Raw genomic sequence first — 20,889 nt, 5'->3', positions numbered from 1 at the left:
CCTTCTGGATTCCAAGTTAGGACTTGCCTAGTAATGCACATTGGTGATTTCTTCAATGTATGTCCTATCCACTTCCAACGTCTTTTCCTAATTCCTCTTCAGCTGGAAGTTGATTTGTCCTCTCCCATAAAACGCTGTTGCTGATAGTATCCGGCCAGTGAATGTTGAGTATCTTGCGTAATCAACTATTTATAAATACTTGTACCATCACGTCTAGTTTGCCAATTTTCTGTACGCTCCAAGGTCAAGTTTTGTAATTATGTATATAGAGTTACACTATTCTAGTTTATCTGCTTAAATACTAAGTTTTCATGCAGTTTGGTTTTTTTTCCTTTTGTTTCTTCGTTAAGACAATTTATTGTTGAAATGGTTACCAGTTCCCAGTCTATCAAGTCTGCCACAGGACCCATTCGTATTCGAATAGGCTCAATCGTCTCTTAATAAACAATCAGTGCAGATCCGCACCGAACCAACTCTCGAGATGTAACAATGACCTCTAAGTATAATTTAAAAACAATATGCATTAGAAACGAGACAAGTGTATTACAGCAACCGATGAAACATTTTAAAGAAAATATTGCCATATCCGAACAACGACGAAAAATATGGTAACTTCTAATAACAATTTATGGATGATTTATATGTATTCCTTTTATCATAAGCTCCCGATTAACCAATCAACTACTGTTGTATGGTCTGCTGTTCTTCATAAGTTACCAGTTTATTATCCACACTCTCCCTACTCACAAACAATTTGATCTTGATCATATCTAATTGTTATTTCTCATTTTATTGTATGATATGATCTGGTATGCCTGTGTATAGACTAACGTCCTCATGGAATATAATATTCGTTCATTGATTTTGGTTACTGACTGTGGAATTGTGGACCAATAAGGACTTATGAGTTGGTTGATGATTACTAGTTCTAGTTTTGTATGTGTAATTGATCAACACATAGATGCTAAGTCATACCAATTGGTATTCTGTTTGGTGGTTTTCTCATATGTTTTTAGTTAATGGTCACAAGTCATGATAGATTTGAATAAAGTACCAAATATAACTTACTTTTAAACTATTACATTGAAATAATTGATAAGTTGCATGTAGTACATCTAAGGCATGAATTGAATTATGAAATGGTGCAGTTGAATTGTATCGTGACTCAATTTGTCTTAAACAATTCAACATTGTCACTGAAGGTATAGACAATTTCTGTAATACATTCGTTTTCTGTATTAAGATAAAAAAATATATATGAAAAAACATTTTGATGAGTATTAACAGCCAAATAAAGTTTACTAGAAGGAAACAAGAGTGAGTTATTGAGGATATATCATACACATAATACGTTATGTAAACAGGTTAAGACTCATCAATAAGGCGTATTTGAAATCTCAAACAGAATTATATTTATCGTTGTGGGACTTGCATCTTTTTGTCCGACTTCACAGTCTGAGATTTTAACACTGGATCAGAAGAACAAGGCTTTATCACCTACAATATAAATATAGTAGTCGATTAAGTTGTATAAAATTAATTCTATTGGTAAATGATTTCTTTTATACAACAGATATCTATTGTAACATCTAATGTCTAAGTAGCTGTGTTATAAATTTAGAATTTATGTATTTATAAGCAAAGATGGATAGTGGCTAGCAGTGGAATCCAGTTTGACGCGCGTTTCGTCCTATTTGGGACTCGTCGGCTGGATGTACCTGCATCTCAGAGTTGATATTCACTCTGGAACTCGAACCCAGTACCCTTTCGCTTCAAACGCCATCGCGTTATCCACTCATCTAATGAGTCCTGATAGCCACTTGCTTGTGCAATGGGGTGAAGTTTAAATTCACTTTGTATTGTTTGTTTGCATCTTCCCCTTGATGTTTAGGACTGCAACTGGTCAGTCTCTGAGATGCAGGTACATCCAACTGACGAGTCCCAAATAGGACGAAATGCGCGTCAAACTGGATTTCACTGCTAGCCACTATCCATCTATGCTTACAATGCTTATGAATTTAGGCTATATCGAGACAATACGCACAGTATGCACATATGCCAATTAGAGACTGACTAGTTGCAGTCCTAACACATCGATGGGAAGATTCAAACAAACAATACTAAGGGAATTTATGTATTTAATTTCAATGCTCATGTTACATTTAGGATAGGCTTATGCTTTTAACATCTCATATTTCTAAACCAAATTAGTCTAGAACATATTTTCTCATTTGATTCTTATTTACAATTTAGTTTAGTTACTCAATGATTGCATTTAATCTATAATATCCATATCACATATCGTAATAAGGGAAAAGAATGTGGTTCTTGTTAAGATATTGTCTTATTCCCAGTATAAGTTGAACATATTGTACAATAATGCTCTTCATACAGTAACAATATTACCATTGAACATATACAACTGAAATAGAATGTAACCAATCAGGTATTAACAAAGCTTAGTGTGATAATTTAATGAGACTAAAATTTATGGACCAACCAATCAGATGTAAGATAATGAGTCTTGGATTTTGGCACGAAATTCATTCATCCATTTAGCCAAATAGCGTTTCAGAATTTCAGCTGATGTCAATTCGCGATGAAAACCATAAATCTAATTCCTAGTCCTAACTATCAACTGTAAATCATAATTCTAATTCTTCACATTGCTTTATAACCTTTATTTAGTCATAGTTAGTAAACGGACATTCATAAGGTCAGTTTAGCGTTGCTCACAGGTCATTCATAAACTATAGTCTCACTTAAAAGTTCCTATGATCTTACTTATTCACAGCATAAAGAAGTTAAACATTCTGACGGTCTACTATCAACTTCATTATATCTAGACATCATAAAATAATATTTATTATACAAGTTAATCTAAAATTTGAAGTCATGAACAATATTGTAGCTGAGTTTATTCTCGATGTTCTCAATTTAACTTAGTGTATCTTACCCAATGATTTAGGTCAGTTTTCTGTTCATTGAGTTAATGAGTACTGCATATTAAAGTATATTTAATTCCAAGCTTCTGAAATCATCTTCAACTGTTTACTAGTAATTTATCCAGTGTAGCTTAGCGGGATTTGCCGGATAATAATATACAAATATAGCAGGATTCAGAAACGAAATTCTCAATAAAATTTACATTTTGATATATACTGTGATATGGGTTACTGATATCCACATAAGTAGTATATGGTGATGGTCGGGCATTGAATGTATTTCAGTAAAAGATCGATAAGGAGAGAGTGGGAACAGCACGCAATTGGTATGAAAATGCATGAACAATTATAATCGGAGACTATGGACGGATATTTGCAGAAGAAACAGTCAAAACTGAGACAAGTGATTGATTGTTTGCAAATTAACTGTTCATTATACGGTTCTCATATTTTAATGAGATATTCTGTAATGTTGTGCTATAATACATTCGATTGTCCCCCACTCGTGTTTTTGCTCACTACAATAGCACTAATCCATTAAACCAACAGTAAATTAACTGAAAATCTTGTGTAATACAAAACATGTTTAGTAAATATCGAGATGCAGGTACGTCCAACTGACGAGTCCCATATAGGACGAAACGGGCGTGAAACTGGATTCCACTGCTAGCTATTATCCATCTTTGCTTACCATGCTTGTGAATTTAGGCTATATAGAGGCAATACGCACAGTATGCACATATGCCAATTAGAGACTGACTAGTTGCAGTCTTAACACATCGATGGGAAGATTCAAACAAACAATACCAAATGAATTTAAATATTGAAAATATTATGAGTGAATCTCAGCACAACAATGTTCATAAGTAAGATTATTTAAGCTAATTATAAATACTTACCATAAATAAATAAAAGCCAAATGTACTTAAAGGATGATGATTGGAAATTTGATCTAATTTAAATAGATCTGGAGCTAAATTCGATTGATTATTTATGATAAACTATTAAAAAAAAAACAAAGAAAGAGCATATGAAAAGTTTTCTTTTATAGAAATAAAACAAAAATCACTTTCATAGAGTTAAGATCATGAGTCAATTGAAGCTAGACCACCATGGAAAACCTGGAAGCACTGGATGGCAGTTTCGTCCTACTATGGGACTCCTCAGTGGCAGTGCGTATCCATGACCCCGCCTCGTGAGACTCGAACCCAGGACCTACCAGTTTCTCACCAGAGCACTTAACCGATAGACTACTTCCTCTTTTTTTCAAAACAATGCATATTTGAACTGTAACTTAGAGTAGAATCTATGATGTATATTTCGTCCTATTTATGACTTATCAGATGATTGCACTTGCATCCCAGTATTGATATGCCCACATTATGACGAAATAGATATCTTAAGTTCCACTGATAGAGACGATCTAAACTTTCATAACGGAAATAATAAATTTTCTTCAGTTTTATGTTGGAAGCCAGATACTAAATTAATAGACCATTAGACTAAGAGCTGGATTACGTGATAAACTCGACTCAGTTATTTTACCAACTATCAAGAACCAGATATAGTTCAAAATACTAATTTGTTGACATCTGTACAAAGAGGTTAATAAAGGAAAATACAAGATAATCTCTTATATTTTAGTTCAGTAGGATATGTCTGTCTTCATTCACGTACCAATCACGGCTTAATTTCGTCAAATGCATGACAAATATGCTAAGAATTATGATGAAAGGAAAATGTCAAGGCAGTTCACTAAAAAAATGAACACATGATTAATCGGTTATTGTCCTGGTACGATGTATGCTACTGATGTCTACAGATATAAGCAGTATGTATCATCAATCGAAAGTGGATTGTCTGACAGCAAAAGGTTAAGAATATCGAAGGAGAGAGAACAAGAACAGTGAGTGATTGGTGTGTAAACAAAAGAATAATGAATTTTGAGACAATTGATTGACATTTTGAAAATAAAATATTTACTGTATGATTCTTAGATTTTACTAAGAGATTCTGTAATGTAGTGAAATATATTTGATTGTCCCTGTTTGTGTTCTCGTTCACTAAACTGGAACTCGACAGTGGGAGAATGAAAATTCTTAATGTATAATAAATTTAATCTTATTCATATTTCCAGGAAATCTATTCGAACTTTTAAATAGGGTTCAAGTTTATGTCAAATCCTAACTGAAGATCTTATTTTAATTGAAATTTTAAAGTAATGTTTCGTCCAGCTAACTGATCTGGACTTCTTCAGGGTAGTAATCAAAATCATCGAAGAAATATATAGTGTTTCTTCTTAACAATCATATCAAAATCAATACTACATTAAACCAATCATATTTGGATGTCAAATCTTTGGAAACAGGATACGTGCTCTCACGCGAGATTGGTAGGTTCTGGGTTCGAATCTCGCGAGTGAGGGATGGTGGATGCGCACTGCTGAGGATTCCCATAATAGGACGAAATGGTCATCCAGTGCTTCTATGTTTTCTATGATGGTCTAGCTTCAATTGACTCATGATCTCAACTATATAATATTAGTCAGTTAAATGAGAATCAAGTGAAAAATTCACGATGTGAAATAAAAGGAGACTGGATGAAATGTGTGTGTGTTTATGTATGTGTAGTAATGAGTTCTTAATCAATGATATTCGGCGTTAATATGTTTCTATATGAAGTAAAAATAATAGTACTAATTGAAGGTTGAAAAATTGCTTCTGAATCATTGAATTGCAAGTCAAAAATAAGAATCATCAAGTACATAAATTGTAATACTAAGCATAACTCATATTGATTTGAGTCAAAATAACGATTCATGTGAAATAAACAGGTTGAATAAAGGAAAGAAAGGGTCCAATTACTTGTCGATGAATATTACCCAAGTAGTTGCTAGCTGTTCTTATTCGCCCATATATACAGCGCTTCTGCTGTCAATCTTTCTTTATAAGCGTTGAAGCCTTTCTGAATTATTTTGGCCCCTTCAAAATTAATCCTGTGTCTCGTTTCTAACACATATAACGCTATTGCAGACTTATTTCAATCGCTGAGACTGTTTCAAACTATAATTTTTACATATAATGACTTTTCTATACTCGGTGCCCAATTTTTGTCAAGCTATTCTTTCTAGTCTTGACGAATATTCGTATAAATAACTCATGAACTGTTTAAGTAAAATCGACTATTTATCAAATTACTATTAATTATGTTCCTATTACTCAGTTTTGTATCACATATGACTGAGTTATGTACAAGGTATATAATACAATGAGTTTTTTGAGTTCTAGAACAATACAATAAGAGAATGTCAATCAGTTTGTTACCACTGTATCCTAACTAGCCACTGAAAATAAATGTTAAAAGGATCAATAGACGTTTGAATACTTAGTCAGTGTTGGTTACCATTTATTTAAATGATTAAAGCGAAGATTATTAGTTTGATTGATATAAATTTCTCTTAGTTGAAAGCTTGAGTCAATTGAAGCTAGACCGCTATGGAAAACCTAGAATCACAGGATGGCCGTTTCGTCCTTTTTACGGTACTCCTCAGCAGTACGCATTCACGATCCCGCCTTGCGAAATTCGAAACTAGGACCTACCAGTCTTGCACCAGAGTATTTAACCGGAAGATCACTTCGAGGCGTAAATCCAGGAGTTCTAGTGAGAAGCAGTAACCAGTGGAGTTCAAACCACGTCTGTTGTGAGATAACAACTCACTGAAGAATGGTTGCTCAACTTCGTGGATCAGTTGAACTTAGACATTAACACCATCAGATCCCGGTTTAGTGGTCTATCGGTTAAGTGCTCTGGTGCGAGATTGGTAGGTCCTGGGTTCGAATTTCGCAAGGCGGGATCGTGGATGCGCACAGCTGAGAAGTCCCACAATAGAACGAAACGGCCGTCAAGCAGTGCTTCCAGGTTTTCCATGATGGTCTAGCTTCAATTGACTCACGCTTTTATCAATAAAATACTAAATCACCACAAAACCCCTTCTGATAATAATAAATCTCTCTCCTCATAAGTCGGCTCTGCAATCTTGGCATCTTATTTAATGAAGATATAAAAAGTTCAATCCATAGCTATGGGTTTTAACAAGTAATTGAAAAAGAGCCTAAATAGATGTTTTTAAACCTACATTTTCCACTATTGAATGATCAACATGTTCAATATTCAATATAATTAACTTTAACGTATCAGATATTACATCTGTATCATTGAATTGTGTAGATGAGGTAGATTTTAATTCAGTTGTAGACTCGGTTGTCTCGCTGGATTCATTCATTCTTTCTTCATATTTATCACTGAATCGAAGTTTTGACTTTGGACTATTTAAATGAATAGATTTTTCTGTAGATGGATTATGAGATGATATGCTTTTGGAGTTGTCTTCCTCAGCATCACCATCATCATCTTCATGATTATTGTCAACATCTTCGTCATCATCATCTTCTTCAAGAAATGTTTTACAAATATATTCACAAACTTGTGATCTACAACTTCTAAATTGTTGTTTACGTTTTTGTATTTGACTAATATTTGACCTTTTATTATTATTATCTTGATCATGTACTAGTAAAGAGGAGTTTTTTAAAGTTAAATCATCAAAACGAACATTGTGAGTTGTTGTGGTTGATTTTTTCAATGAATCTTTCTTGATAATTTTACCATTTGATTGATTGAATGAAGCGGCCAATTCTTGACTAAGAAGACTACGTAACTAAATCAAATAATAGAAGAAATATGCAAAAACCAAGTTAAGGAATCATTTCAATTTAATACACAGTCATTTTTAAGTGAACTGATACATGATTTGAAAGCGTGAGTCAATTGAAGCTAGCCCACCATGGAAACCCTGGAAGCACTGAACGGCCGTTTCGTCCTATTGTGGGACTCCTCAGCAGTACACATCCACGATCCCGCACTGAGGAGTCCCATAATAGGACGAAACGGCCATCCAGTACTTCCAGGTTTTCCATGATGGTCTAGCTTCAATTGACTCACGCTTTCAAATATGAAAATACTAAATCTTCACAAAACCCCTTCTGATACATGATTATTGATTGGTTTTTAATGAAAATACTATTGATTTTGTTTGGGATGTTAAATCCCTAGAACTTACTTGGTAAATGACTTAATTTTGTAATTTTATTTTGGAAATTTGAATTTCCTTGTTTTTGCACCAAAAGCGCTCCTTTCACCTTCGAGTCGTATTTCCCCACTTGGAAATATCTTAAACGCTATTGGTCCGTTGTATCTTTTTAGTGTGCTATTTTGTAATGCTTCTCAAGAACAAATTTATACTGTTTAAATATGTTTGATTTCTTCGTATTGTGATTTGCTTGTACTTCGGCTGCTTACGGTATATATTTCACCCCGAATTCGTCTTGGACTTCTCATTCTAGTTAGCGGAGCCTGGGACAACGGATTAGATTAGCCTATCGTGTCACTGTGTCATTGACCTTCGTTCGTTTACGGAGGAAATCGTAATTAGCATCAAGCATATCAGATTTTGAAGGAATTTATTCACATACATGTTCAACATAAGTTTGTTTACTCAATTAGTTTGATGTAATTAGAAAATTATCTGAAAGAGATTTTGTAGTGGACAATTCAATTTACAGGTTGTATTTATTACGGATCGATATCAGTTAGTATACGATTGAAAACCAAGAAGGAGTGGATAATTATTTCATCCTAGTATGGTACTCCATAGTAGTACATGCATGACTTTACCAGAGATGGAACCAAGCACCGTCATTTCTTGTTGAGAATGCTCAACCATTAGAACTACTATACTGTAGTCTAATGGTACATTTTCAACTTCAATCAATATGTAATATAGTGTGACGATCATCTAATCTTATTGCTGACAACTATTTGACTGTTGACATTTCTGAAATTCACCAGTCAAGACTTATCATTACAATATCCTATGCACCTTGAAGCAACTTACTAGTGACCTGACTATTACAGTTCACTTGAAGAGGAATTACAGAGATTGATTTAATTTATAGATAGTGTTATTCGCCCAATTTCAGGTACTAGTGATGTAAAATGATCCTTGAATTTACGAAAAAGAATGAGATATCTCAAGTAAACCAATAGCAATTAATGACTACTTTCAAAGTTTTAAAGAAAATTGTGAGCCTCAGCGGTTAACTTAAATATCATGCTGTGGTCGCTGCTACACTATACTGAGCTGTCCCATACTAGGATAAAGCAGTTTTCCAGTGCTTACTGGGTTTAAATGATGTATCAACATAGATAATGCCCTCTACAATTCAAACTATTGTGAAAACAAAAATTGAAAAATATCGAGAATAGTGTCTATGTAGAAAATAATATAATGATGTTATTATTGGTGTTGGCATAATATCAAAATGAATATCGTAAGCAAAGATGGATAGTGGCTAGCAGTGAAATCCAGGACAAAGCGCGTTCCGTCCTATTTGGGATTCGTTAGCTGGATGTACCTGCACTCGGGAACTCGAACCCAGTACCTTTCGTTTCAAACGCCACCGCATTATCCACTCGGCCACTGAGTCCTGATAGCCACTTGCTTGTACAATGGGGTGAAGTTTAAATTCATTTAGTATTGTTTGTTTGAACGCGATGGCGTTTGAAGCGAAATGCACTGAGTTCGAGTCCCAGAGTGAACATCAACTCTGAGATGCAGGTACATCCAACTGACGAGTCCCATATAGGACGAAACAGGCGTCAAACTGGATTCCACTGCTAGCTATTATTCATCTTTGCTTACAATGCTTGTGATTAAAGACAGTATCGAAGCAATACGCACAGTATGCACATATGCCAATTAGAGACCGACCAGTTGCAGTTCTAAACATCGATGGGAAGATTCAAACAAACAATACCAAATGAATTTAAAATGAATATCGTTTGCAGAACGTCAGACTGTAATTACCCATGATACTAAATAATAAACACTTAAGAAATGAGTAGTAATACATTTCAGAATATATTGATCAATGAAATAATATGTTGTGCTAATCCCTGTGATCATTATTATTCCAGTTTCCAAAATTTTAAACAGGTTTTTTTCAAAAGATCGATTAATATTTCCCTAGTAGAATGAATCCTCCTTAACATTACCTCAGTGACATGCTAAAGCGACTTTTAAAAGGAGAATTTTTCGTTCGTTCATTCATTCATTCCTTTAAGGTAAACTCATGAAATATTTTATTGTTTTCTGACAATATACATGCCCAATGGGATATCCGATAGTCCGTATTCCTTTGATAAATGGGTACTTATCGGCTTAATTGTATCGTATAAGTTTGGTGGGATTGCTTACTGATTTTTGAGATTTTTTAAGAATCTAGTGATTTGATAAAGGGATTGGGTAATACTGTGAAAGAAATCGGATATCTTGGGAAATTTACAAATATACATTTAGCTATGAAAGGAGAGCATGAGGAAGGTTCACTTGTAATGAAAAAGTTTCTGTATATGCGCCTACAATTTAGAGGCGATGAAGCCAGAGGAATGCTAATACTTAAGTTGCAATGACTAATCCAAAGAACCTTTAATACAAGTAAACTACAATTATTGTTTTCTACACATCCGATGGTCACTCTGAGATTGAAAGATTACTCACCTAGACTAGCCACTTCTTTCTATATCTATCAATTCAACTGCTCTTGTAGAGCAAGTTCCTGGATGTTTTATTTTGGTGTCTGTAAGCACCTCTCAGTGTGGTCAACCAAAGGTCTAGTTAGAATTGTTAACAACTCGATTTTAGCTCATTTAGCACAAACGGGTCATACAGCCAATATGGGACAATAATTTACAACAATATATCGTGTTAACAGCAATCCTTTAAATGGCTGAAGCTATTTGAATCAAAAAGCCGGAGCTTTGAGTTCACAAAAAATATGTTCAACCACTCCTTTCATCTTGTTCAATGGCGAGACTATAGTTTATGGACCAACCAATCAGTTGTAAGATAATGAGTCATCCGTTTGGCTAAACAGTGTTTCGGAATTGCAGCTGATGTCAGTTCGCGATGAAAACCATAAATCTAATTCCTAGTCCTAACTATCAACTGTAAATCATAATTCTAATTCTTCACACTACTTTATAACCTTCACTCAGTTCTAGTTAGTAGACGGACATTCTGAAGGTCAGTTTAGCGTTGTTCAAAGGTCATCCATAAATTATAGTCTCACCTGTCCAACTTGTGGCCTGATTAGTTAATAATCATTTTGATGATATGGTGACGTAATCCGACTAACGTTCATACAATATTCCTCTTTGTATTTTCATAGCTTATACTTATCTTAATTACACATATTATTAATGCATGCTTTAATTTTAACCAATGTATTTTGTTTTAAACCTGATTACTTTTTGGATATTAGAACAACATATTTAAGCAAACAATGTTGTTTTCGATTAGATCCTCATCAGGCTTTTACTCTAATATACCTAGCTAACAAGCTCGTAAACACATCACTTCGTGGTTAGGAAAGGGTACCATCAAAACAATACGCAGCTTTGTTCTATCATACTTGATAGATAACGATCATGTAGTAGACAGAAATGGGTCATTTTAAGTGATTTATAGTATTCTTACTAGTTTTCCTCATGGGGTTCAATCTCGTCTCTTACACATAGCAGAAACTATAGGAATTTGGGCTAACAATCCAAGTCTTTGTATTCATAAGAAATTTGTAACACCCTTATCTCTCCCTTGGCCTTAATAAATGATTTTATTTTTCCATACTCTTTCTTCGTTTATTTTTCTTCACCCTCTCCTATCATTTTTTTCCCCTCAATTATATGTTTCACGGTCCAATTATCTGATACATTTCTTATTACGTAATTGTATGATTTTTATGAATATTATTTTAATGTCTATATGTTTTCTAATCATTGACTTATTTCCCATTATGTAACATTGATTTAAGCCTTTATTATTCTTATCATGCCTAGTACACCTGTCATCACATTATCAATTTGTACTATTAACTTATTACATAATCTATTCCACTGTTATCACTAAATCATAAACTGCTTTGATTGGTAAGCAAAGATGGATAATGGCTAGCAGTGGAATTCAGGACAAAGCGCGTTTCGTCCTACTTGGGACCTGTCAGCTGGATGTACCTGCATCTCAGAGTTGATGTTCACTCTGGGACTCGAACCCGATACCTTTCGCTTCAAACGCCACCGCGTTATCCACTCATCTACTGAGTCCTGATAACCACTTGCCTGTGCAATAATAATAATAATACAAAGATTTGTGAACAAAGATAAGAGAGACAATCACATTTGACTACGAAAGGTCGTAAGTACAATAGTCAAACTAGGTCAATTGCAGTCCTAAACATCAATGGGAAGATTCAAACGAACAGTATCGTGTAAATTTACACTTTACCCCTTTGCACAAGACTAGTTAAAATCCTCAACAACAAAAAAGAAATTGTCAAATTCGGACATTGAATTTACGCATGTAACATGAAATATCTCGATAGTATGAACAAAATTTGATAATTATTAATTACTAACTTCACTTAATTTATCCTAATCTAAAACCGTTCAAGAGTTTCTTTCCCCAACCAGGTAATTCAGTACCAACGGAAAAGCTTCAGTATTGAAACCAATCAGCTGGTATTCAATAATGTTATATCCTAGTGAAGAGATAAGTACTGCTAACTCCCAGGACTTATTAATGGACGGTTATTCTATATATATTCTTATTGTTTAATTATTGAGTGAGGACGTATACTAAGATTTATTGAAGTCTTGGCTATACGGAAATTGAAACCCCCTTTATGTGTTCAAAATCAATTTGTTCTTACCCTTAACCTACCCTGGTAATGCTTATTTATTATCCAGAGTAGTCATCACATTGTTTTTGTGTACTCTATTTTCTTTGTTACGGCTTACCTTAACCTGTCTAGTTGACCTTTTCATTTTCATATAAAAATGTCTTAACAAGTATATGTGTGATCAGATTGTTTGAAATGTATTGCGCAAATATATCACATAATTCTGATAAACTTCGTCTTCTCATTGCATTATCGATATTGAGTGATTAGATTGTGTATATCAATATTCATCTTATTATAAGCTTCATTTTGATCTATGGATTATTATTATACGAATGACTGTTCCTAAATTATATTTAGTTTATTGATTGTTGTTTATCACGTTCACAGCCACATTTGGCTTGATCTTGTACAAATATTACTTTCTATTTTATGATGTGATGCGGTCTGCCTGTCTGGTATATAAACCGAGTATGCTTGAAATAAATGATTCGCATAGCAGAAGCTGTCATTGGTGTTTTTGGACTCAGTTTGAAGGGCTAGGCACACAAGGGAACAATAAGGATGCTAGACTGTTTATACCGGTCAAACGTCATTGATTTGGCACAGTGTTAAGATTGGTAAAGTCATATTTCCATTGGTGGTTAAATCACGTGATAAAAAGCCGGACATAAAATCATAACAAATTGGCAAAAGCCTTCTTTTAAAAGTCATAACAAACAAATCACCAAGAAACTTGATTATCTTGAGTTCGATCCCTAAAAAAGTAGTGGGTAATTTAAAACTTTGGAGAACTCGAATCAGTACGAAACAGTTATTCATTCTTGTTTGAAATCATCAGTCAATTCTGGAATAAATTGGAACCACAAAAATTCTCTTACATCATCAGATTTAGTACATACATGAATGACTTACTTTCATTCGGGTTAAACTGCTTACAGAACGTTTACTTTGTAAACTGTCCAATACTTCTAAACACCAATCAAATTCATTCAACAATTGATTCACATAATGTACATCAAATCGATGTAGACAATCTAATTTTATTGTATAACAAAATAAAAGAAAATTATTTCAATGAATAGATCTTTAATGAATCCAAGATTTTTGTTGTGTGTGTGTATGTATGAAGTAAATGAGTTAAATTATACACTTAGACTTTTCTTTTCAGTGGTATCTCAGTTGAGGTCAGTCTGTGTTGAATACGGCCTACAAATTGAATTGATCACCGTAACTCCCCTTTGCACACAAACACACTGTATATAGATTTTTTAATCATATCATATTATTATTATTAGCTTTCTTCAATATTCTCAACACAAAGTATTTCCACAAGTTCCCGTTTCTTACTTCTTCGTCGATCCTGACGATAAATATTCAGTGATCGTCAGTTAGAAGTTAGCAGCCCAGTCAATCGATATCTGAATAAAGTACATTCTTTTCGCTGCATATTCCCAGAAAACACGATATCTTTGATTAGGCCTTTTGTAACCTTTACAGTGAAAAGTTGTACACTTTTTAGAAACGCTTCTGAATATGTTGTGTGATTAATAGCCATAATGATGTATTAAAACAAACAAAATTAGATAAATTGTTGAAATATCTAGATGACAGGAACAGGTAGCCCAGATGTTTAAGCAGGCCGCCTATCGCTAGACCACAGTATAAATTTATCTAATAACTTGCAGTCGTATTATAGATGATGATATGAAGCAGATGATTTATTTAATAAATTATTTATTTATAAGTAGTATTCATCACAGATTGATGTCATCCAAGGCACCATTAGAAATCAGGAAGCATTTGACAGCTGTTCATTAATGCGCACATATGACCCTATCAACAGTACAACCCAGGACACTGAGTTCACGCGATAAACGATGGTTTTTGCACGGACCTCAACATAAATAAATTCGTGACGAATATAATCTGCAGATTAATCCAATCTTCATAAAATCCTTTCAATTAAATTGTTTAATATTGAAAACGTTACTACCGAATACATGCAAAATGATCTTTTCCTAGCCTTTCTTATTATTTATTATCCAAGATTGACGAAAACCACAACATGAGTTCAAGATATTTCTAAAGTTCTGGAGAAAGAATTCATGACTGTTGGAGTTCAGGCATATCAGCAGTGAAAGAGTCTTCATAAACGGTACTGCATGATTGTCGTACTATACTGCGAGTTAACGGAAGTTGAAATAATATCATCAGAAACTGATTTAGTAGTTTTAATGGTCGAGATCCTGTGTTCAATCCTTATTACGGTCATGGCTGTGTAATACTGAAGAGCCCGATTTTGGGACGAAACCAAATATTCACTGACATCTCGGTTGAGGTCAATCTGTGTTGAATACAGCCTACAAATTGAATTACTCACTGTAACTCCCTTTTTCATACAAACACACTGAACTAGTTATTCTTTATCGTTGTTTTATCGTGAAAATTAGAATAACATATATCACTGAATAGCATTGTTACCAAATAGATTATTATTATTATTATTATTAGAAGGGGTTTTGTGGTGATTTAGTATTTTCATAGTTGGCCTAATCCTTAAATCTTTTTCCGATTAGTTTTTATTTTTCGCACATGTTCATGGTGGATAGTATTCAATGTCCAAAACATTATTAGAATAAGGGGGCTATTTGTGGAGATTTTTATTAATTTTTATATATAGTTGAAATCATGAGTCAATTGAAGCAAGACCATCATGGAAAACCTGGAAGCACTAGACGGCCGTTTCGTCCTATTATGGGACTCAGTGGCAGTGCGCATCCATGATCCCGCAATCACGAGATTCGAACCCAGGACATATCAGTCTTGCGCCAGAGCACTTAACCGATAGACCACTGAGTTGGCATCCAACGGTGTTAATGTCTAACTTCAACCAATCCACGAAGTTTGAGCAACCGTTCTCCAATTGTCTTCAGTTAGTTGGTATCTCACAACAGACGTGGTTTGAACTCCACTACTTCTCACTAGAACTCACTAGAACGGTCGTTCAGTGCTTTCAGGTTTTCCATGGTGATCTAGCTTCAATTGACTCACGTTTTCAACTATGAAAGATTTTTATTAACCTTGACTCTGATATTCATTAATATTTATATGTATATATGAAAATTAACAAACCAATCAAGGGAGTTTATGATGTAATGACAAAAACAAAATAGATTTCATGACCAAACATAATAAGTAAAAGATAAAAATTGATAATGTGATAACAGGTCTATATCTACGTGTATCTACAAATTCAGTTGCCCCTGACGAGGACGCTATATCTGACGTAAAATCAATCAGCTCACCCAACGAGTTAGTGAATATTTCACTTCATGATTAGGAAATGTTATGACCCAAACAATACATAGTTTCGTTCTGTCACATTTGGTCGATACATGTCATGTAGTAGATGGAAACAAATCATTCGGAGTGCTTTTATTTTAAACCTACCACTTTTCCCTATGAGATTCGATATTGTCTTGTACATATGGCAAAATCTATAGGAATTTGAACTGATAACCTAATTACCTGTATTACTAAGAAAGTTGTAACACTCTTATCTCTTTATTGCCTGAACTAGGCTTGACAAACAACTTTACTTATTATTATTATAATTTCCAGTAGCAAAATGCGACCAAAGGCCCCCTTGAGGCGCCTCTGGATAGTAGTAGCAACTTTGCTAGCCAACTAAGGTGGTCGATGGATATCGGGCTGTTGTATCCTGATCAACTCGGGTTATAACTCGAGGTTCACTTAATTGAACCGGACCACTTGATGTGTACGATTATGTATAAAAAATACAGTAATCCTCGGGCCTTTGTAATTCATGTATGTAGGTATATGAAAATGGTGTACGTGTGGTGTCATACAAAGGAAACGTTAGCTGAAATATTGTTTACCCTATGTTTAATAAAATCAGCTGTCTAATCTATCAGGTCAAAGACAAAATTAAAAGATACGGTAGCAAATACTAGGGAGAGGTGACCAACAACCTCCCCTGATAGAATGCTTATACTTATGTGTATCAGGAAGTACGTTGGTTGTAACCATGTGCTTAATAATATCCATGTATTGTGTAAGAGACGGTATGGTATAGCAAATACGTTTCCAAGGGAGTGGTGAACCCTCCCAAGTGGGTGAATATACCTATATGTATGCTATAGGATGCATGGGATAAAACCTGTGTTGTTGCTGTTCGTATAACTTATATTTGCTCACAGGGTAGGTATACCTGTATGCATACCAAGGAATACTCAGATGAAATTCCGTGATCTACCTATTATTCATGTAGACCATACCTATTCAGGGTAAGTAATGACAAAAATCCTATACTTGCTCTTATTATGATATCATGATACACATAAAGACCTGAGGGGCCTCGATTCCCTCAAAATTACGTCCACGCGGTGTATTTGTGGGCCTTCAAAACACGAAATCCATTCTAGAGGGTCCTACATAGGCTTCACCAGAAAAGGCTTTGCCAACCAATCTGATTGGAATACATCGTCATTATTATCTTCCATATCCGTAGTTTGTTTGTTTTCCTTCCTCATAACAGAAGAGAAACACAACCAAAATAAACATATACACAACGACCACACAATTATGTATAAAAACCAACAGTTAACGGGATGAGCTATTAGTCAATTGTGAAGAAATTGTAGTAGCTCACTTCTCTTTAAAGTACATACTGACAATGATTTTGTTCAGAAGAACAATCAGAACTTCACAACCAAACCATTCACAATAGCAACATCCGCATCTTAAGCTAAAAATACACTCCACCATCTTAATTTATTAAAAATAAGTTCAACAAAGCTAAGGAAAGATTATATGAAGATATTTCTCTTGGCTATTGCTTCTGCAGTCCGACAAATACTGTACAAGATTGCTTTTGACGGGCTGGTCACTATTCATTGTGTAACATTTACGAAATCTAGTTAACATCCCCTAGTACAGAGGATTGTAGAGATTCATTAAATTTTGTAGGTTCGCATCACGGATCGACCTTAGTTAAGTAACCATTGAAAACTAGAAACCACTATATAATTGTTTCGTAGTAATGAGAGATTCCTATCCATTCATTATGCACAACCTCACCAGTGATGGAAGCCAGAACACTGAAATCATGTGGAGAGCGCTTATTAGATGACCTTATAGGGTGTCAATTTTAGTGATCTTAAGACTAAATCGTCTTTTCTGGAGAGTAAAGGTGACCTTATTCTTTTCTTTCAATTAAATTAAAAAAACAGAATTACCTAAACATGTAACTTACTAACATATTTTTCATCACAGCCGATTGACTTCGTGCTACACATATTAGGATCATGCGGAGAATAAGAGGGAGAGCTGAAATAACGAAGCAGAATAGAGGAGGTTTGGTTTTGAATCTAATATTTATTTCGTAATATATAAAATCATCTGGGATGTGTTGATATCTATTCCGTAAATTTGGACTTAAACATCAACGTTAATTGATATCAATTGGAAGGTTAGTGATTAGCAACAAGAATTGAACAGCTAGGATTTGTCGGTAAAGTACTCTTATAACCACTTGACTATTCCACCAGTGAAACTTTGGATTCAAATCTAATTGTCAAGAAGCACTTCAAGGAGGAACTAACAATTCAGGTCAGTAAGGAAGAAATTTTCTACCTTAAATTTTCATTTATCTTGCTACGTGTTGTTCAGCACAATTTCATCGTATATTGTCAACGTGAGTCCGTTTTGACTGTCATACTAAGATTCCTCAATCATATCACCAATGATTCACATTTCAAGTTCCGTCACTTTGTGAGATCATAGGAGAAAATCGAGCCAAAATTGTAACAGTTAAGCCCGGATAAGACTGTTATTAACCGTATTGTTTCCTGAATTGACTAAAAAAGGGTAATATAAAGTACAGAATTCCGACATAGTAGTTTGACATGGCCATATGTTCTGCCAATCGTCGGGCATTAGATGAAAAAAGAGATCATCCATTGATGAAGTTCTAAATAGTTATCATCTGAAGTGGTAACGTTAGATATCTCCAATGAACCTAACCACCGCCTACCCCGGAATCCAATCCCAGCCGGGAAAGGAGTAAGTTAGAATAACTCTAAATGCAGCAAATCAAAATATGTAGACAATGATAGGATGTATGTGAAAAACAGTCTGTTAATTTTAAACTCGACAAAACAAGCTGTTAGTTATATGTGAAGAAATTCTTATAATTCCTGTCTGAATTAAATGGTCCTTATGATAAAGATATTGTCTAGAGATAACTTCACGATTAAGCCAAGTGACTCAAACAACTCAATTTCAACAAAATGATTCTTTTAGGCTACAGATCTTTACCACCATTTCCTATTATCCATTTAAACTTAGTTTGTGTACCAGCTCTAACTTTCAATTCTACTTTTTTTAAACTGTGCTTTCTTTTCTCTTGTTCAATTTCACATTACTGTAAGTGATATTAGGTTTCCACTTATTTGATTTCTTATCTTAGGTAATTTTCTCTTTTATTATGTTAATATGATGTACTTGATTAAGATCATGAGTCGATTGATGTTAGACCACCATTAAAAGGCTGGAAGCACTAAATAGCCGTTTCGTCCTAGTATGGGACTTCTCAGAAGTGTGTATCCACGATAGTGTTCTAACATTGATCGATTCATAATCTTAATCAACAAATTAACAATATCCACAACCCCATACTGATAATATGATCTATGTCAATTCGAAAGGATAATTGATTTTATGACAAACTGACTGATTGATCTTAAAACAAAATGTAAAATGACTTATTTTCTCTAAACAGTTCATTGTTATTCCTTACTTTTAGATTTGAAAAAAATGGCAACAATAACTTACTTTGAAGTATAATTGGATAGGAAATCTCGTGCCCGATTTAGAATGGCTAAAATTTGGGCAAAAGGAGTTATTAATACACTGGGTTCACTGAGAAAAAGAAAAGAAGAGAATAAAAATTTATAAAAAAACAGTAGAAAATAATCTTATTAATTGAATATATTATCAGTTTAAATTCACTTAATATTGTTTGTTTGAATCATTCCATTGATGTTTAGGACGACAACTGGTCAGTCTTGAGTTGGCATATGTGCATATTGTGCGTATTGCCTCGATATAGCCTTAATTCACAGGCATTATAAGCAAAGATGGATAGAAGCTAGCAGTGGAATCCAGAACCAGAGTGAACATCAACTCTGAGATGCAGGTACATCCAACTGACGAGTTCCAAATAGGACGAAATGCGAGTCAAACTGGATTCCGCTGCTAGCCACTATCCATCTTTGCTTAGTATCAATTTAGTTTATTTTCTATAATGTATAATTTACTGTATTTCAAAAGTAGTATTTATTTCAGTAGTGGCTTATGTAAAAATAACCTCAACATAAGTCACTTAATAAGTATCCAACATATAATGTTAATCAATGGTTGTTTAGCTTAGATCAGCTCTTGGTCTCAATAAAATTCAATTATCTTCAAAACCCTCCATACTGAAAAGCCAACTTGTTGAGTAACATTTGTGGTATAGGAACTTTATGTACTACTGTTATGTGATCATGTTCAATGATACTGCTTGATCATTTGAAGTAAAGTAGGCAGATGAGACGAATGCAGATGATTTGATGGTTTAAAATTTAATTATTTTAAGTTATAAGGTGAAAGTAATCGCTTTAATCAGTTTCTCGAATTTCTTTAGTTACATGGTGTTCAATTTATCACTACCTCACGCCAAAATAATAAATCCACCAACTTTGTATTGGTTGGAGGTAGGATTCGAACGCTGACCGCATCGTATTAACCACAAAATCATTAAGTCATACAAATTCCTACACTCCTGAATTTTTAGTAGCCCTGGAATATCTGACTCCGATTTGATCTTATGATTATCACTATCGACTTATCCATATCTCCAATCCTCGTATATAATCATTGACTTAGATTACGTTAATGAATAACGGAATTAAATAAGACAAATACAAGAACGAATTTCAAATAGGTATATTTCATATAATCGTTGAACCAGACAAACGATCGGAGAAACGAAGTGAAGAAAGCAAAGGAGGCTAAGCGAAATAACGCGCATCGGAGGTGTGTGAGCCAAATCAATCGATAAACAACGTAGTTTTTGACCATAT

At 34.2% G+C, this 20,889-nt stretch overlaps 2 protein-coding genes across 2 annotated transcripts in view; both read right to left on the bottom strand.

The window, feature by feature from the left end:
• The window catches only part of Smp_129270 (camp-specific 3,5-cyclic phosphodiesterase,putative), a gene marked incomplete at its 5' end in the record, with an annotated part of 33,653 nt that extends 13,109 nt beyond the window's left edge, over positions 1–20,544 (bottom strand). Inside the window, 6 exons of the mRNA XM_018794732.1 lie at positions 1,069–1,233; positions 3,845–3,946; positions 13,655–13,776; positions 18,018–18,091; positions 19,598–19,684; positions 20,477–20,544. Of these exons, the coding sequence (XP_018647025.1) occupies positions 1,069–1,233; positions 3,845–3,946; positions 13,655–13,776; positions 18,018–18,091; positions 19,598–19,684; positions 20,477–20,544 (618 nt within the window). The remainder of the gene's footprint in view (positions 1–1,068; positions 1,234–3,844; positions 3,947–13,654; positions 13,777–18,017; positions 18,092–19,597; positions 19,685–20,476) is intronic.
• Positions 7,057–7,662, bottom strand: Smp_185750 (hypothetical protein; the record flags this gene model as incomplete). The annotated part of the gene is made up of 1 exon (XM_018794743.1): positions 7,057–7,662. A coding segment is annotated over one exon (606 nt), but the record flags the coding sequence as incomplete, so codon positions are not given.
• Positions 20,545–20,889: the final 345 nt, after the last annotated feature.

Source organism: Schistosoma mansoni (genome assembly GCF_000237925.1).
Source record: "Schistosoma mansoni, WGS project CABG00000000 data, supercontig 0183, strain Puerto Rico, whole genome shotgun sequence".
Taxonomy (NCBI): domain Eukaryota; kingdom Metazoa; phylum Platyhelminthes; class Trematoda; order Strigeidida; family Schistosomatidae; genus Schistosoma; species Schistosoma mansoni.
This window is presented reverse-complemented; position numbering and strand designations above follow the sequence as displayed.